The sequence below is a fragment of the Etheostoma spectabile genome, chromosome 21, assembly GCF_008692095.1.
Source record: "Etheostoma spectabile isolate EspeVRDwgs_2016 chromosome 21, UIUC_Espe_1.0, whole genome shotgun sequence".
Taxonomy (NCBI): Eukaryota; Metazoa; Chordata; class Actinopteri; order Perciformes; family Percidae; genus Etheostoma; species Etheostoma spectabile.
In genome coordinates, this window is record NC_045753.1 from 19,084,519 (window position 1) to 19,103,102 (window position 18,584).

General features: G+C 38.4%; 1 protein-coding gene across 4 annotated transcripts in view; it reads right to left on the minus strand.

The window, feature by feature from the left end:
* Positions 1-18,584, minus strand: part of LOC116671265 (protocadherin-15) — a 173,982-nt gene that overhangs the window by 51,993 nt on the left and 103,405 nt on the right. For all 4 annotated transcript variants that reach the window (XM_032502392.1, XM_032502391.1, XM_032502389.1 and 1 more), the window contains 7 exons: positions 18,388-18,516; positions 9,524-9,643; positions 9,176-9,361; positions 6,989-7,225; positions 6,103-6,219; positions 4,052-4,192; positions 1,887-1,999 (listed from right to left, as the gene is read on the minus strand). In XM_032502392.1, the coding sequence (XP_032358283.1) occupies positions 1,887-1,999; positions 4,052-4,192; positions 6,103-6,219; positions 6,989-7,225; positions 9,176-9,361; positions 9,524-9,643; positions 18,388-18,516 (1,043 nt within the window). The remainder of the gene's footprint in view (positions 1-1,886; positions 2,000-4,051; positions 4,193-6,102; positions 6,220-6,988; positions 7,226-9,175; positions 9,362-9,523; positions 9,644-18,387; positions 18,517-18,584) is intronic.

The window sequence follows — 18,584 nt, forward strand, 5'->3', positions numbered from 1 at the left end:
TTTCCATCTTTTCTTGGCTTCTTTATGTACATTTACACAAAATTTTACCTTGGGTGCCCAAACTTTTGAGCCCTACTGTATACACAGCTGAAGAATGAAGAAAAACACTTTTTTTAGCTTTATATTGTATAAAAAAAAATCAATTTCTTTATGACATTTTTTAGCATCAGGCATTTAATGTATTCTTGTTTACTCTCAACTCTCTATATGCTTTTCCACTGCCAGGGGGATGGTTTGCCATTTTTTCCCAATACGCAAAAGAACTAAAAGGAATTGAAATGCATTGGCGAGCCATGGACAGAGCTATGGTCAGCACAGAGGAAGTGATCGCCCAATGTGCCCTTTAATGGTTTTTTTCTATTAAGTGTCTGATGCTTTAAATTAATTTCCAGCAGACAGTGAAAAGTGTGCTGCCACCCTTCAAAGTTGATGCATCTATACAGTTTTTATTTTGAATGGAATTCTGGGATTTGTGTGTGTGTGTGTGCTCTTTGCTTTAAGTCATTACAGAAAAGTAACAAAATTATTTATTCTATTCTTATTTTATGATACCCTTTATTATTGCTAGTCATTAATTATAAAACAAATTGTACCAACCATTTTTGTTTAGCTGGGTGTGTTAAATTGAGATAAATACCTCTCTCCATTGGATGCTTACAGCTTAACTACTGCAACAACTAAATGGCTGCATTGCCACATTTAGACAGCATATATAAACTCTGACCAAAAGTGTGATATCAGCCCCAAGTTTTTATTGGTGTTTTATTGGTAATTTACAGCTTTTTTGGTCATAAAACAGTTTCAAAACCTTTTGATTTTGTAGGCTTCATTAAAAATAAGACTATCAACAGGTCAAGTATCTATTTAGAAAACACTGTACATTTATGACGCTCTAATGGAAAGCAGAAATAGGCTTTGTGTTGCCATTATGTAACACAGTATAGTAAACACAGCTGTAACTAAGCTTAATTGCTATATTGCTAGATCTCTTCCTTTCATGTGCAATTGACTATGTGTAACTGCTTACATAAATGCATGAATAGCAAATATGCAAGTACTGTAGATGGTATGTATCTAAATAAGATCAATCATGTTCTAAAGCATGTTTAAGTTATGATAAAAAGTGAGTTTGTCAATCAAACATTAATTATGTTAACAATGAGCATCTCTCTCAGCGGGCAACAATTCTGCATCATTAAGGTTTTCATCATATAATCCCAATTTGTATACTACTTACAGAATGGCATGGCTGCCATTCATTTTCTGATATTAAGTGTATTTTTAATTATTAGTTACCTCTGGAGTTTGCATTGTCAGTGGCAGTGTCCCCCATTCCTGCACTCGATTCAAATGGCATACACATGCACAAGGTATTCACAGGGAACGAGAAATGTACGTACTGGATACAATTCGGAAGAAGTGCCAGCACATGTGAACACTGCGTGCAATGTGTGTGCATGTGCATACAGTACATACATACTGTAGGTCATGGAATGACGTAAGTCGATAAGAGCAGAACAGTTGGTCCTGGGCATTGTAAAGAACAGATATGTATGACGGTACAAGTACAGCTTAATGTATAAAGAAGACATCACATTTTTAGGTACACAAGTTGCTCATATTCTCCTGTTGTATTTCTGACTGAGTAGCTGAACAAACTACATTTCCTGCCCCCCAGGGATCCATAAATGTGTTATTTTGAACAGGCTTCTGGTACTTGTATTACTATGATGTTCTTAATGTTATCACCTGTAACAGCAGGTGATGCCACATCAACTAGAACAGAAATTCTAAGGATTATACCAACAAAAAAATATCATGGTATTGTGTGTGTGTGTGTGTGTGTGTGTGTGTGTGTGTGTGTGTGTGTGTGTGTGTACCTGTACCTGTAATCTTCCTGAGTGAAGACGGGAATGACAGAGGGCTGGAGGACTGTGATTTCACTAGAGTTGTGGTTCGCTTTTACTGGCACACCATCATCAGAGGCAACCACCACCAGCTGTCAATCAACACACACACACACACACACACACACACACACACACACACACACACACACACACACACCACACACACACACACAATCACACAAGAAATAGATACAACATTCAGTAGTATCCACAAGCAAATGCTTGCCTGCAACTTTGGCCACTAAAACCTGCAAAGGCTATCAGTTCACACAGAGACAGCAGAAAAAAATTGATGCAGCTAATGCATGGCAGGCTGATAATAAACCAAAATAAACAAATAAATAAAAAATAAAAAAAATAAAATCTACATTTCTGTTGTTTGCATTCCAAAAGCACATTATTTGCATGAGAAATGGAGAACAGGATGATTGTGTATCCCACTGGTGTGCTTATTTTTTCCTCCTTAGCATTTAATTTAATTGGGGGGTAACCAATGTTAACCAGACCCAAAGGATTCCTAATGAGGGCAAAACTTAGATATCTAGACATTAAAATATTTTCTTTCCTCCATCATACTTAGCCAGGAAATTGTTACTGAATTGCCCTTCATGACATCCATACACTAACTCACATTAATAACTCTTTAACTGCAGGAATCTTATAAAGCTATTGGAACATGGGGTTGTAGGGGGCCTTGCTCAATGGTACAATTCATTTTTTTAACTGCACTGAAAATTTGAATGGTTGGCTTTTTAGTTACAAACCTGTTTCTAGCCTTGCACATTTGCTCATACATGCCAAGCTGCTCCAAAACGTTTTTTTGAAAATACCTCAAGCTGAGGTGCCATTATGATGTGATGCAAGGGCAATTAGGTAGACTTTGAGATTGTCTAACTTTGTATCTGTCCTTGTAAAATGTATACCTCATACAGTGTTTATCTCAGCCACAATCCCAAAACTCCACACAGTGTTGGACTAATTCTTTTTCTTTGAGTTACTGGGAGCAAACAAGGTAGAATTAGTCCCCTGAGAGACATCTTCAGAGGACGTTGAATCCTTGTTGTGTTAATTAAAGCCCAATGAAAAGATGAAATTAGCATGGCCCAAAACCCCATTGAAGAGTGCAGCTGGGAAAAAGCAATTTTGGAACTAATAAGCTATTGCGGAAAACTTGGTAAAGCGGATGGGGATTTATAAGAGTTCTCTGTACAAAGACACCTTTATGTACACAAAGGCTAGAAGCAAGCAAGTAAAATCTTAGAGTGATGATCAGATACATTTTTAATGACTCAATTCATGCAGTGCCGCCCCAATCCTCCAAAAATAAAATCCAATCCAAAAATCCCAAAACTAAAGCGCAACAGGAAGGCTTCAGATAAATCTTCTCCAGTAATGATGTCTCTATTGGATTACAGCCTTGGTGCCAGTGTTTACAGTTTGAATAGATCATTTTAATTGATTGGTAATTATGATAAGTAACGCAGCATACTGTATTTACATTGTGATATACAGTAAACTCACTGCAGCGTTGTTATATTTAATACACTGAATAGATTACCTTTTGATGGAAGTTCCTATCTTTCTAATGGGACAATCTTTTACGGCTGTTTCACTCCATGGCAGATGTGCATGTTTTATAACGTCTATGTTGCAAGTGTAAGATTAAAAACATTTGTTTTGTGTTCCTAGTGCAAAGAAGTATACAAAGCTGCAATATGTATCTAGTATCATGTAAATGCAACTGAGCCACAGGCACCTTTTACAAAATGCTACATGCAACCGTTTCATTTCATCTTTAATACAAAGCATGTCTACGTGCGTCCTCCGTCACGCGGTGCATGTGAATAAGTCGTCAGTTGTTCAATGAAAGAGAGATTTTCCCTACTTAGATTGTTACATTTGAAAAGACTGATATTGGCATCCCTAGAGAGACGGCTAAAAAAGACTAATTTTAAAAGTCACAAAAATAAGCATCATCTTGTGAAGCAGAATTAATTCTTATTTACTCCCCAGGAAATCTTCTCACAAGCCCTTACGGTAGATTCATCCCCTTGTGGGTGTCCTGACCACTGGCATTCAATAAAGCGTACATTATAGATTACTGTGGTGCTGTAAGTCAAACTGTGTATGTGCAAACTTACACTGAACTTGAGGTTGGGCTTCTCGTTGAGGTTTACTCTGGTTACAACATGTCCCGTCTGTTCTTCTACATCAAATATGCTGGCAGAATATGGAAAAGCCTCTTGGTTCACTTTATAGCGCACTAGACCTGCTGGGGTACCCTGTAAAGAGAACAAGTGCACCAAGGATTTAGATTATTGTGTCCTTCAGATGAAATATCTCTTGCATGCTCCTTGGAATGCTGCAAATGCTGCATCAATTTAAAAGCATGGTGTGGTAATGACTGTGTTTCTAATATCCAAAGCAACAAGTTTGGGACTAAATGACAGTTTGTCTCTGTCCAAGCACATATAAAGTAGTTAAGACATACAGTACATCACCCCCTGGGATATATGAGGTCCACATTTAGACATATTAATGATAATAAATTGACCTCTCAAGTGTTGTTGATAATGAGCAACCATCAATCGGTATGACTAATTTGACTCAAAATGTCAGTAAATGTAAGCAATTAAATTACTTTATACAATACAGTAAAACAGATCATCAACTCACAGTCATGAAGACTTTGAATGCGTTATCTTGATTAAAGCTGTGGTAGGCAATTTGTTTTGGGCAAAAAATCTTAAACTTTAAACTTTTAGCATATTGTAATTCAAGTGGTCTGAGCCAAATATAGTCTGTGATGAGAGAGAGAGCATTCCTGGCTGTTCTGTGCATGCATTGCCAGTGTGATAGAGAGGGCAGAAGGAGGGCTGCAGGAAGAGGTCTCACTCTACTGCAAATTCTGCTGTTTTTATGCTTTTTACCCACGGCAGCTTAAAGGCTTTGGATCTGATTGACTAAGCTACTACCGTATGTATAATGTAGTTGTCACCAGACCAGGGTGTCATGTCTACAAGACGGTTGCAACAACGCCACATTGCCAATAATTAGAACGATATCCAAGGTAAATAGAAAGGCGTCTTAGGTCATATTTCCATTAAAAGGCTTGTATGCAACACCAATAAAATATTCAGTGTTGCATTGTCAGTATCATGTTACAGAAATCTCTGTATATAAATTACAAGGTCAACTGTCACTTCTTCTGAAATGAGCTACACTTGCAGTTGTGAGCAGTACTTCAGAGGCGTCACTAAGCTTTCTTTAAATAAAGGCTTGTATAGTGAGTCAGCAAAACTTCACTGTGGAATTTATATATATATATATATATATATATATATATATATATATCCAAGGCTGTTACGGTGCTTTTTAGTACCTTGGGTGGGCCTTTATAGCACACAGCCTTGACAGTATAATGTTACTTTTTGACCCAAGAGAGTCTAGCTTGATGCTTAGACCTCAAGTCTGAATCGATATAGCTGATGTAGGAAGACAGCAAGCACATTAGTCAAAGGAACATGGGGCTTTTAAAGAGGCTTAAGGGGGAAACATCACCATTGTAGAAGATTTCCCACAGAGATGTTGGAGTGAGAAATAAGATCATGACTTTTTGAGCAGTAGGGCAAAGTAGAGATACTTTGTGTTTTTCGTTTTTTTTTTTACAAATATTTATCCGGTGATTTACTATACTGAAAAATTGCAAATTTACGAGGCGGTTGTTTTTTGTTTCTGATAAAGATGAGTTGTTTTTCACAAATCCACTCCATTTCTGATATGCATCTAAACAACAGCATTTTACAACCTTTTAAAATTGGAGTTAACAGCACCAGACTCCCTAATGGCTCACAATGGAACTCTAAAGTGAGCTAACCTTCATTTTACAGCGAGCAGAATAAACCAGCCTACATTACAAAGATGTTTAGAGATAAAACCCCAATTGAGGTATCACTCAATTGATTGCTACACTGGGTTAAAAAGAGGCTCCACTGGTGAAAGAAGACAAACACAACACACACACACACACACACACACACACACACACACACACACACACACACACACACACACACACACACACACACACACAGTAGACAAGCATCATTATCTTCCATCATTCCCATACACAATTTGTGGAACACACTGTGCAAAACAGTTTGATTGAGTAGCAACAGCTGGAAATGCCCACCGCAGGGTCAGAGTCATTGGCCATCACTGTAGTTACGATGGTTCCCTTGACAGCATCAGGGGCAACCAGGCCTCGGTACACTGACTGCCCGAATATCGGGGAAAAGTCATTCATGTCCTGAAGAGAGATAAAGACACACACAGTATGGCGTTACGATTGTAAACATACAGTACACCAATCTGTTTTTGCTTTTCAGTAAGTGCTTGAAAATGTACACATTTTTTAATACTAATGATATCCAAACTAACTATGTAGGCGTTACGCTTTCACTTCCATTCTTAAAATGAACTAAATTCTAATTTTCACTTTCTCTCTGCAGTCCCCAAATTACTCACTAGCACAGATTCACTTTCATAGGTTTGGAAACATCTGGCCCCCACAAGGGAGAGAAAATAACGGCTATTTACAGTAACAACACCTAATCCAGTTAACATAACCCTTGAGCCCATAACCTCATGCGAAACTTAATGTATCAATTATTTTAAAGTTTAGTTTTTTTGTGGCTAGGATTTAAAAAAAAAATCCATTTATGTGGGAGTAGAATAAATGCAGTAGTGAGTAGAATAATGATGATGGGATGGCTACAGCAGGTGTCAGCAGTACCATAAAACAGCAGCAAGTTTGAAAGTGAGGGCACCACAACAAATTGTGTTTTTGATTTTCCCCACAGGCAAAATGGGTGGCATGCTGGATTTTAAAACTTGTTCCACAGTTGTCAACACAAGACAAACAATAGGTAAACAAAGCTAGTGTGAAAAGGACTACAATTGGCAGCTATTTTGCTCAATGCTATAACTATAACTCTTTTGCGCAAATGTGGTAAACATATGCAAAAACATTGGTGTGGCCCCTGGATTTCAGTATAAACACACACCTACACACTCACCATGATTCTGACAGTGACGGAGGCTAGTCCAGGAGGCATGGTTCCCTCTATGTCTATGGCCTCGACTGTGAATGTATATGTGGGTTCAGAGCCAGTCAAAGCCTCATAGTCAAAAGCTTTAAGCGCTGACAGCTCTCCTGTCACTGGGTCGATGTGGAATAGCCGAACGATCTCCTGGTCCGAGCCTTCAGTTCTGATTCGATACGTGAGGTTGGATCTGAGGTCAGCGTCTTTCGCCTACAGAAAAAGAGAGTCATGGAAAGGGAAAGAAAGTAATATCAGTACCTTTTGAATTCATGGCAAGTTGATTTTTTTTTATATTTACTAGAGGGACAAGCCTCTACATGTGCTAGGTCTAGTAACGGAATGTGGTATTTTCATTAGGTATGTGTTGGGCTGGTGTGTCTGAAACGCCTGTGGTGGTAACTTTTATAGTCTAGCCGCTGGCCCGTACCTTATATTTCCTCCTGTACGTATTTTACTGTGTAGCTAGAGGGAAAAGTCGCTTTGTTTGTTTTATACATTCCACTCAGTGTGTCTTCAACTGTTACAAAATTACAACTTGACTTTTTTAGACGTCTCTGGTGCTGGCTGGAGTGTAAGAGGAAACCAATTTGGTAATTTCAAAGAAGACGTAGGTAAACATCTCCAAGTATGATACTGAGTACAAAATTATTACTTGAGGAGATAATGGATCGCTTTGGAAATTACTTCTTTTTTTTTTTTATTTTTAAGAATTGTGACCATGATGCGTAGTGAGTGGGGCATTTTTTGGATATTTCTGCACTGCATGGACTGGACACTTTATTGGTTACAAAAACGACTGATTTATTGACATGACACTTGAAATCCGAAATTATTACAAAACTAGAACGATTGCCTTGTAGTTGCATGATTCCGCCAACAAGGCAGTTCAAATGCATCTCTTTCCAGACTCTTATACTGTATGCAGTGAAGACTTTTACTAATAAAAAAGGCATTTGATTGGTGCATTTTTCACACACATCTTCAACCTGTCAGCACAGAAGATCTATACAATCAAAACCGTTTCAAGATTAGCGTCACCAATTCAGTATCCAACCAAATGTGAAACATTATGACGTTGAATAATGGCCAGAAAAGTGTTTTTGCAGAACATTATGATGTCATGGTGGAGTTGACGTTTGATCTTTCAGGAATAAAATGTCAGCACTTCATCATTTTATCCTATTAGACATTTTTGTCAAATGTTGTCATAATTAGCATATGAATTATTGAGTCATGGGCTAACAATGCATTTTGTGAGGTCGCTGTTACCTTTACCTTTGACCTCCACATTCTACATCAGTTCATCCTTGAGTCCAAGTGCCAAAATTAAACCAATTCCTTCCAAGGTGTTCTGAGATATCGTGTTCACAAGAATGGGACGGATGGAAAGAAGGATGGACGACCCCAAAAACATATTGCCTTTTGGCCACGGCTGTTGTTGGCAAAAAGGCATAATTAACAACATCAGTTTCAAATGGCCTAATCTGGATTGACAAAAATTCATTTACTAGATATTCCACGGAACATCTGTTGCCGCGGGATATTCCACCGGATGTCCCTGGCCTGTCAAAACTTTTTGGGTTTCAGGTAACATCAAAAAACTTTGAGCTAGCAAGTTGAAAATGGCAAGTTTTGAAGAAAACTTGATTCGTTCAACAAGGCAGCCTTGCTTTGTTCTTTCAGGGAATGATGGTAAAGATTTACAAAGAATGTGTTTATGGCATTCACTCTCTAACTGGGACGTTTTGGGACAGATTGGCGGGGATTTGCTCTTGACAAAATACACACGGCGATACACCGGTAAGAGCAAATTATGTTTAACCATGATTTCAGCTAATATAATACTACTACTAATAATAATGATAGCTCACCTTTCTGTATTTTGTGAACAGTTAACTTCATTTAACATTGTATGTGGCGTTTTCTTTGAGAGGTGCAAATGTTCCACGTAAATAAATTCCTTCAAGAGACAATTTAGCAGATATACCATCACTGCATCTGAAGCTTAGTCGGCCAAGGCGATTGTGATTGGTTTATTGGTTTAAGAAATGTAAACAGTGTTTTCTCCTATCCAGGAGTGTATGTGTGAAGGGGCCAGAACTTACTCCGCAGCGCTGAGGAGATGTACAAATGGCCCAATCCACTCACTCACTCACTCACCTTTAACTGTAATATGACTGTATCTTTGGGGCTGTTCTCTGGCAGGCTGACATTGTAAGTCTGTTGAGTGAATATTGGGCTGTTGTCGTCTACATCCAGAACGGTGATGGACAGTGTTAATCTGGATCTCCGGGGGTCCACTCCACCATCCCAGGCTTCAACGATCAGAAAGTAGTGACCTCTTACCTTAAAGATGACAGAGACTTACGGTCAAACATCAAGGCTACAGCTCTAAAAAAATTATTCACACTGTCATCTTTGCCACCATTTACTGCTTTCTTTGATGTATGGCATTCAACAACTTTGAAGTTCTCGTGAAATCTTAACATATGTAGCACTTCCGCTGACCTCTCTGTCCAGTGGCATCGTAGTTCTGATCGCTCCAGTGGCATTGATGGAAAACAGATTTTGGTGGTTGATGAGCCGATAATTGACCATACCACTTGTCCCGAGATCTGGGTCCGTAGCCTAAACGCAGACAAAGAAATAACACAAGTACACAAGCAATAAGAAATGAGGACTGAAGGTTTAAATAATCCACTTCAAATGTCTGTAATTCATCACACTACCTTTGAAATAATCATTCTTTAAATTTAAAGTGAACTTCCTCTTAAATCAAGCTCAATGTGTGAGTCAATAAAGAGTGCATCTGTCTGGGAATGTACGCACGTGGCAAAACACGTAGGGCCCTATTTTAACGATCTAAGCACACTGCGTGAAGCGCAGGTGTATTTAGGGTATGTACGAATCCACTTTAGCTAGTTTAACGGCAGAAATAAGGTCCGTGCGCCAGGCACATGGTTCAAAAGGGTTGTAAGTAGTGTCTTAATTAATCATAGGTGTGTTTTGGGCATAAAATGCAATGAACCAGTCATTGTCATCTCCCATTCCCTTTAAAACCCAGGCGCGTTAGTACCTTGGCGCGTTGCTATTATGAGGGCGGATAAGCTAAGCAGGCAGGAGAGATTTTCAGGAGAAGAAACTGATCTGCTTGTGCGTTAAGGGAAAGTGCACAAGAAAATCATAAAATATTATTTTAGATTGCAATTTTTGCACAAGCTGTGCACGAGCCTAGGCACATTTTACTAATGTGCTGGTGAAATAATAAAATGCTGCGTAATTGACTTTGGACCAGGTTTTTGTTGGTCAATGGTGCAATAACTTTCTGCCGCCTTAAGATAGTAATACGCCAAATATGCACCTGAACACACCTGCCCTGTAAGACCAGCACGTCCATGGGTGCAAAGATGGGCGTAAGTGCATTTGCTTTTTAAACAACGTGGGCGCTGGACACTTGCGTCGGGCTTTGGGCTGCGTCTGGTGCAAGATATGGCACTTAACCTCTTTTCGTGTTAACATTTACAAAAGCTTTTCTTCCTCAGTAAGGGAAATATATTTGCAAGTGGGAGAGTAAAAGTCTGTGTGAGAGGGAGAGAGATACTGGTAAGTGAGTGGGGAGAATTATTCACCATTCATTCACAATTCAATTGTATTAGCTAGGACCTTTTGACCTCTTAACCCCATGCCATTTTATACACTGTTTTTCTATTAACATTTCAGCACATAGGGGCCTTAGTTTCATGCAAAAATACGTACGGATAGCTATTTTCTTTTTTTCTCTCTTCCTTCTCTGCTTTCTTCCTACCTTACTTCATGTAATTGTTCTTGTCTTCTTCTTGTCTGTGCATTTCACACAAAAAACCCAACTTCGTAGATACAGCTTTGGCAAAATGACAAAGGCAGACCTTGGTGGTCTACTCTCTGTGTCTCCTTTTTTTCCATTTTTGCAACTTGTCCAGGGCAATTAAATTTACTCCACTAGTAGCAAATTCCAAATCCCATTCCAGAGTTACTGTAATGAGACAGGGGTTTCAATTTTCACTTGTTGCACTTCTTTCATCAGACGATATTTTATCTACTACAGTCAAACCCTGACTCTGTCTCCACATTGTCTCTTTCAACTAGAAAATGAGGTGGTGAGAAGTTGTTATATTGCTGGCTGGTGTTCCTTTCACCTTGTCTGGGTGTTCATCCTGTCCAATCAGCATTCTGATGGCATTAAAATAGATGAGACCCGAGCAGAGGAGAGCTGAATAGAAGAGATGTAAACACAATGTGTGCTTGTGTATGCGGGCTAAGGTTTGCTTACATTGCTTTCTGACTTTAAATGTCCCCAGAAGACAAAATATAATTCATGGGTGAGCAGCAACTGTTATTAACAATGGCTTCACACCTCTTCTTATGGCTAACAGTAATACAACTGTGTGTGTTTAATGTTATCAATCAGAGTTGAGCCGTCAGGACTTTGCTTAACAAAATTAGTCAAGAGGATTATTTTCAAGTTGATTAAATGTTTGAAAGGAACATAGCCTGTCTTCTGATTAAGGATATTCCTTATGGTATTTTCATACATTATGTTATGCTAATTTTGTAAGCAAAAATCATGGCAATAAATTCTCTTTGACGAAAGATATTGTCATGACAATGACGTGATGTTAATGAGAATGTACTGATCACTGAGGATATAGACTAAAACACAGTCATGAAAAGCAAAAACACTGGAATAAGAGCAGCAGCTGGCAGCTCTGTCTGACAGTACTTAAGTACAGTAGTGCTTTTAGCAGTAGTACGCTAACATACTCACAATGACAATGCTAACATTTCTCACAGGTATAATGTTTATTATGTTAACCAACTTAGTTTAGCATGTTACCATATTGACATTTGTCAATTAGCACTACACACAAAGTACAGCTCAGGCTGTTGGGAATTAGTTTTGCAGGTATTTGATGCATTTTAACCACATTTTTGGAAAAACATACATTTTCACGTGATGATGACGCTAGAGACAAAAGTTAAGGGATCACTGAAAGTATTAGCACTCATCCAATGTGGAGAGTGAATGTTTGTTTAATTTCATGGCAATCTGTCAAGCAATTTGTCAAGATATGTCACTCCAAAGTGTCCAAAATCCAAAGTGTATAAATTATAACTTAAGAAGCAGTGTCAAAATTGTCAGTTTAACATGTTTATCTAACCCCCGTTACACAATTCATATTTCATTTTATTTGCTGTACTGTGTCACGTCTTGCTGTTGCAGTGACCTAGTTTTCCCCATTTCCACAATTTTGGATGATTAAAGTTTCATCTCATCTCACACAGTGACTATTAGGAATAATAGAAATTAGGGTTCTGTCTTGCCAATGTTATGCAGACAGCTAGAGAGTAGAATAAAGTCCTCTATGTGTGAATTTCATTCACTGATTCATTGATATATGCTTGTAAAGCTGTATTACAAATTTAACGAAGCATACAGCTTTTGGATGATTAGCCTGGGTTGTTTAGAGAAGGGTGAGAGAAAGAATGGAACATGGACACTAAGAGAGAGAGAAAGTGAGTGAGAGAGAGACAAATGGGTCTGAGAGATAAGAGATACATTTGGTGGCAACGGAAACAAACATTTTGTGAATGTGCAACTGTGTACGTTGTGTAGACGTAAGCAGAAGTGGATCTAATGTGTCTGTTCTTTAGTTTTTATTTCTGCACTTACTAACTATCAGGAAAATCCACTATCCACGCAAAGCAGCATTGTAACTAAATTATGTGAATCATCAAGAGTTAGACATTTTGGGAAATACACTTCCCCACTTTAGTTCTGTAGAATCAGGTGTCAACTCAGATAAATCCTCGGTCATAATTTAAAAACTAGACGTTGACATGAATGCCGTTTACAAGTCGGGAAGTCAATAACAATAATATCTTTCTGACATGAACGTGGCCTAAAGCTTACTATTTAAAACAATTTATCAGCAATGAGCCACCTTAGCAACCAAACTCCAGGAAGTTATTAGTCAGGGACATAAATAAACAAATATAGACACATTACCATCTTTAAATGGCCAATTGTCATTTTTACACTTTGTTTTTTGTACAGATTAAACAAACAAGACATTATGTGTTACTAAGTGAGCTTTGGGAGTGCTGTCTTGGACAGAGCCAGACTAATTGTTTTCCTGTTTCCAGTCTTTATGCTAAGCTAAGCTAACCGACAGCTGGCTGAAGCCTTATACTTAACGAACAGATAACACAGTGGTATCAATTTTCTCAACTACAATTACCTTTTCGCAAGAAAGTGAATAAGCCGATTCTCCAAAATGTCTAACTATTCTTTGAAGTGACACATTTTCAAGTTATCATTGACAGTAAATAAATAATTGTCAGTATTCATGCCACTTTCATGCCACTTAAAAGGCAAAAATAACTTAATAGCACAGCCACGTGTGCACAATGTAAGTTTCACATCATTTTCTGGAAGTTGAGTTTTGACATGAAAAGATTTAGCCCTGTGATGTCAGCCAACTGATGTAATTGAGGAAACTGGAAAAAAGATAATTGGACAGCACTTTTCACCTGCCTATGCAAACTATGAAAAGGGCAGATGTTTGATATTTGACAAGGAGACATCATTGTCCATAAAACCTTCCTTTAAACTGCCAACAGTAAAGTTGTCATAGAATTGCATTTTAGACACTAGATTAAATGCTTTAGATAGTGTGCTGGATTAATTGTCTTGATGTCAAACATATTGATGTCTGCAGTTCCTGGAGTTGGGTACTGTGCATGTAGTGTGACTGTCTCTATGGTTGTTCTTCTATTCTCTCTTTCTCTTGTGTCTTATATCCCTCCCTCACTGTCTTTCTAACAGTTATCTCTGCATAATTACATTGCCAGACAGTTAAAAGCCAGAGACACAATAGAATTAATGTCTGAGCTCCCTTATGTCTGCTGCTTTTCAACACACACACGCAGCTTAAAGCCTGAAATCTACACTCTATCTCTACTATTGCTAGCTGTGCCTTTTGTGTTCGGGTGCTCATTTCTCTGTGTTTCCAATGTGCCCTTTTTTCTCCTCTTTTCATCACTTTCTCACCTCCACCTCTAATTTCATTCCTAGATACAGCATTAGAAGTACCTGCAACTGAAACTAAATTACTGAGGTTCTGTCTTGGAGCACATTTACTTTGCCGCACAAATACACCATAGTCAGGTATTATGACAGCGTCAGAGTTTTTCTCAGTAAGTTACACAAACAGACAAGCCGCCACTCGGGTAGTCTCACTCCTACATTGTGGGTTAGATTGCTTCTGTATTTGAGTCTCTGTTAGTTCTTTTTAACTTTTTAAAATAACTTTTCCTTTTAACTGAACTTCATTTCAACAGTGTGGTGTAGCGTCACATAACTATAAATAAATACTTTTCTGCAAGAGGAACACATCGGTTCACATCCAAAATACACTTACATGTATCACCTATGGTATGACCTACTACTTGATTTTCTAAGTTGTGTTGCTATGGCTCAGAGCAGTGTTTTCCCCAACCTCGGGTTTGGGACCTTCAACCCTACACGAAATAGCATTCATATTTAAGGACCTCCACTAATTTTTGCTATTTTTCTCATGATTTTACCTTCTCAAGACCTCCAAACATTATAAAGTCAAATTAAACAAGGAAAAAAAACATACTCTTTAGTTAAACTGGTCACAGTCAGACATATGTGACTATTGTTGAGAGGTTGCAAGTAGACATCACTTCATTTTAAGCTGTCACAGTGCAAAAAGACTGGAAAAAATAAAGAGCCAGATACTGTACATATCGATATGTTAATACACGGTACAAATAAGAAAAACCCTGCATCCTTTTTGTTTTCTTGTTTTATTACTGTTACTGGCAGTAATGGTGGATTTCTATGATGAACTAAATCCGAATGGATTTTTTGTTTGTTTGTTTCTAGGGAAAGGCTGTTGTGGTAAATCAAAACATGCTTCAACACACTGTTATTATTTTAAAAGAGTTTAAATGGTATGAAGATAGATTGATATAGTCTACTTTCTGAGGTTTTTTTCCTTTCAAAAAGCCTAAATCAATTTAAAATCATTTACAAAGAAAAAATGTACAACCAGTCTCACCACCAAGCCATTTTTGTGCAGCGTATTGCCACTTACAGTACATGTCAAGAGTAAACAACCATGCTATACTAACAAGCAATCATGCCATGAAGGACCAACAGTCTGTAATTCTTTTATTCCAGCTATCAACTGCAGCAGGTGAGTTCCCTGATTCATTCCCCTGTGGCTGAAAGTGTGCAAATCAGCAAAATCATCTGCTGTTGTGCTGGACTGGTAGAAAAGCTTGAATCTTTTACAGTTGCTACCGTGGAGGGATATATTGTTAACCAAAGAGGTTAATACTTTACTGATACTTTGGGAGGTAGATAACTTGATGAAAAAATGCTTGATGTTAAACAGTATGTGCATGCAGAACAACACCCTATGATGCAGCCTTGTCCCCTGTTTCTCCTGTCTCCTGTCCCCTGTTTCTATTACGGAAAATAATTACTATTTAATGACTTCAGGAGTTTTTGCTTCTATATTGTCTGCCACTATATCATGCACATGAAGTGTTCACCTACTATAATCATTTCTGTGATGGTCATATGACCTCTCTTTGAATTTCCCAGTCTTTCTTTTTTTAATTTTACACCTCTTTAAAACTCATGAAAGTCAGATTATGAATGCGGCCGTACTCCCTTAGCTCTGCTGTCTTCCCTCTTCTCTCTATCTCACTTTCTCTCTCTCTCTCACCTTTATTACCTCTCCCCAGTGTCTTTCTCCCATTTCTCTCTGCCGCCCATGCATTTCTCACTTCCTCCTCTCTTTCCATCCCTCCTTACATTATCAGCATCAGCAAACCAAGGTCAAGGCCATTCATTCTTCCAGAAATACCTTCAGGTAGGGGACCTGGTTTGGAATGAGGCCCAGAGTCATGCCTTGCACAGCCTGCTGAGGGATCATACCGTCTGTTTTGGTTTGGAAAAAATCCAAGGGCCCTTGAAAGGGAGGAAGATCAGGATTGGAATACTTTTAAGTGCCCTCTCTGAAGATTATGGTGGGTTTTTGGATGTTGAATTTGATCCAAAAAGTCTGGGCCTGAGTTAAAACTTAGAATGCTTGGAATGAAAGGAAGGATAAGGATAAGGTTTATGAGTGTGGAATAGTGCCCAATTGTCCAAACAAGAAAAGGAATTGCGCTTTTAACTTTGGAACATCATAAAAGTAACACTTGTTCAAAACCACATGGGTGTACAAGAGCCATATCTTCATCTCAGGAGAAGTCCTAGTATTTACCAAAGAAACCTTAACATTTAGAACCTAGCAAAGTGTTACACTGAATACATCCTGACTCTGGTGTATAAAGGCTATAAATTAAGTTTGGAGCAAATCTAAGCAAGCTTGCAACAGAGGGAGCATCTTTAAAGATCAGTGTCAGATTTACCCATGACCCCTGTCTGGGGAATACATGAGTTTGTTGTTAGGTCTGGAATGAGTCTAGTAGTCTTTGTGGAGCCGAGGGTGCTGATGCAGGTGGAATTGCATGTCACAGTGCTGAGGAGAGACCATGTTACTTAAATTTGTGCTAGATTTAGATTATTTCTTACATTACAGTAAAGTCATTGCAGACCTAGATTTATTTATTTGCAAACAAAACTTTAATTCATATTTGTCCTTGATTTACTGCTATTTCTACACAGAATAGGACTGAATAGTGGGAAACAAGATCACGGTAACCACAAGGAACTCTTGTCAAAATCTGCCGCCGTTTTCAGGAAAAACCTCAAGAACACTACCACGCAAGTGCGATGCTGAAAAAAGTACACACTTTAAATGCTGTGATTATGTCAATATAAATAACTCAACGTTTCACTTGCATAATTAAAGTGAACGCACTTACGTACATTACATCAGTGTTTCTCAACGGGGGTGGTCCAGCCCCCCAGGGAGTGTTGAGAGGATGACGGGGGGCGTTGGAAGCAGTATTTTGGAAAGGGGGGCATTTAGTTGGGGGGGGCGTTGGTTTTAAGGTGAGTTTACACCAAAGATTCACAACAATACCAGTTAACACTTTAAACCAGTGTTTCTCAAATGGGGGGACGTTTACCCCTAGGGGTACTTTGGAGTACTACAGGGGGTACGTGAAAGTAAAAAAAAAAAAAGCTAATTTAACCACTGCGTCACTGTACATGCTAAAATGACTGGTTACAGTGCAGAAAATGAAAACAACAAACAATCTTAGGATTTGGCTAATTGCTGACATTTTGTTTCTTGCACCATAGTATACTTTTGAGAAAAAAAACATTGTTCTACTGAAAAGTAACATAAAAAATGAGACTGAATCCTTTATTTATTAATAACCTGCAGTTATTTGTTTAAAACTTTGTTTCTTCAGCGAGAAATTTCAGTTTTTCTAGAAACGAGGGAGTGATACAGTTCCACCAAAATATAGACAGCGTCCTTAATTCTCTGAAAACATTGGGTCTTTTTTTAACTACAAATATGCACACACACAGTCCACCGAGTATAATACCATAAAGTCCTAATTACAAAGCTACCTAGGTTTACAGAGTTATGTTAGCGATCTCTGGTCCCCATTGTAAGGATTATAAAAGCAGAATTTAATTAGAGCCTCTGTGTGCTGCATGTGTGGTAAGAGACTGTCAAAGTGAAAGACACCGAAATGTAGATGAGACCTATGCAGATAAAGTAATTATGTGTCTTTCATAAGGTCCTTGTGTCAGAATTGCTCACAGTGAGACAGATGATCTGTGCCACAACAACAAAAAGAGCAAACGGGAGGAATCCATTTTTAACTTAGTTTATTTGTCCCTCCTACTAACAGCCCCAGCTGCACTCTAGTCATCGCTGTCCCATCTCTTTGTGCTTCTAACAACTGTTCACCAACAAAAAGAGTTGTGTTATCCGTTTCAAACATTTAAATCTACACACGAGAAATAACAGAGTAATCTCATTTACATGCTCTCCCGCGTAGATGCGCCGTCAGAAATTGATACAATGAGGTAAATTCTAATCTAAATTGGCTTTTTTATTGATGATCTACCATTATAACAAAAGAGTAGTGAGAGAAAAAACACATAAAAGCTAACACAAATACACAGTCATAAATGTGTGCATGAAAACATTAACATACAAACATATACTCTCATATAGACATGTGTAAATATATCCTACAGTGAGGACATCTAAATGTATTTAAAAACACGTAAGCAGTAGGTGAGGTAGCAGGAGAGAGAGGATTGTGTGTGTGTATGTATGTTGCTTCTCTGTGCATGTTTCAGAGTGTGTGTGTGTGTGTCCTACCTTGACCTGTCCAACGTAGGCTTGATCGTGCTCCTCGGAGACAGTGAGGTTCACTGGCAGTGAAGAATCGAACAGTGGGTCATTGTCATTAACATCTATCACCACGATGTTCACCGTCGTAGTGGAGGTCTACACACACGCACGCGCACGTGCACGCACACACACACACACACACACACACACACACACACACACAC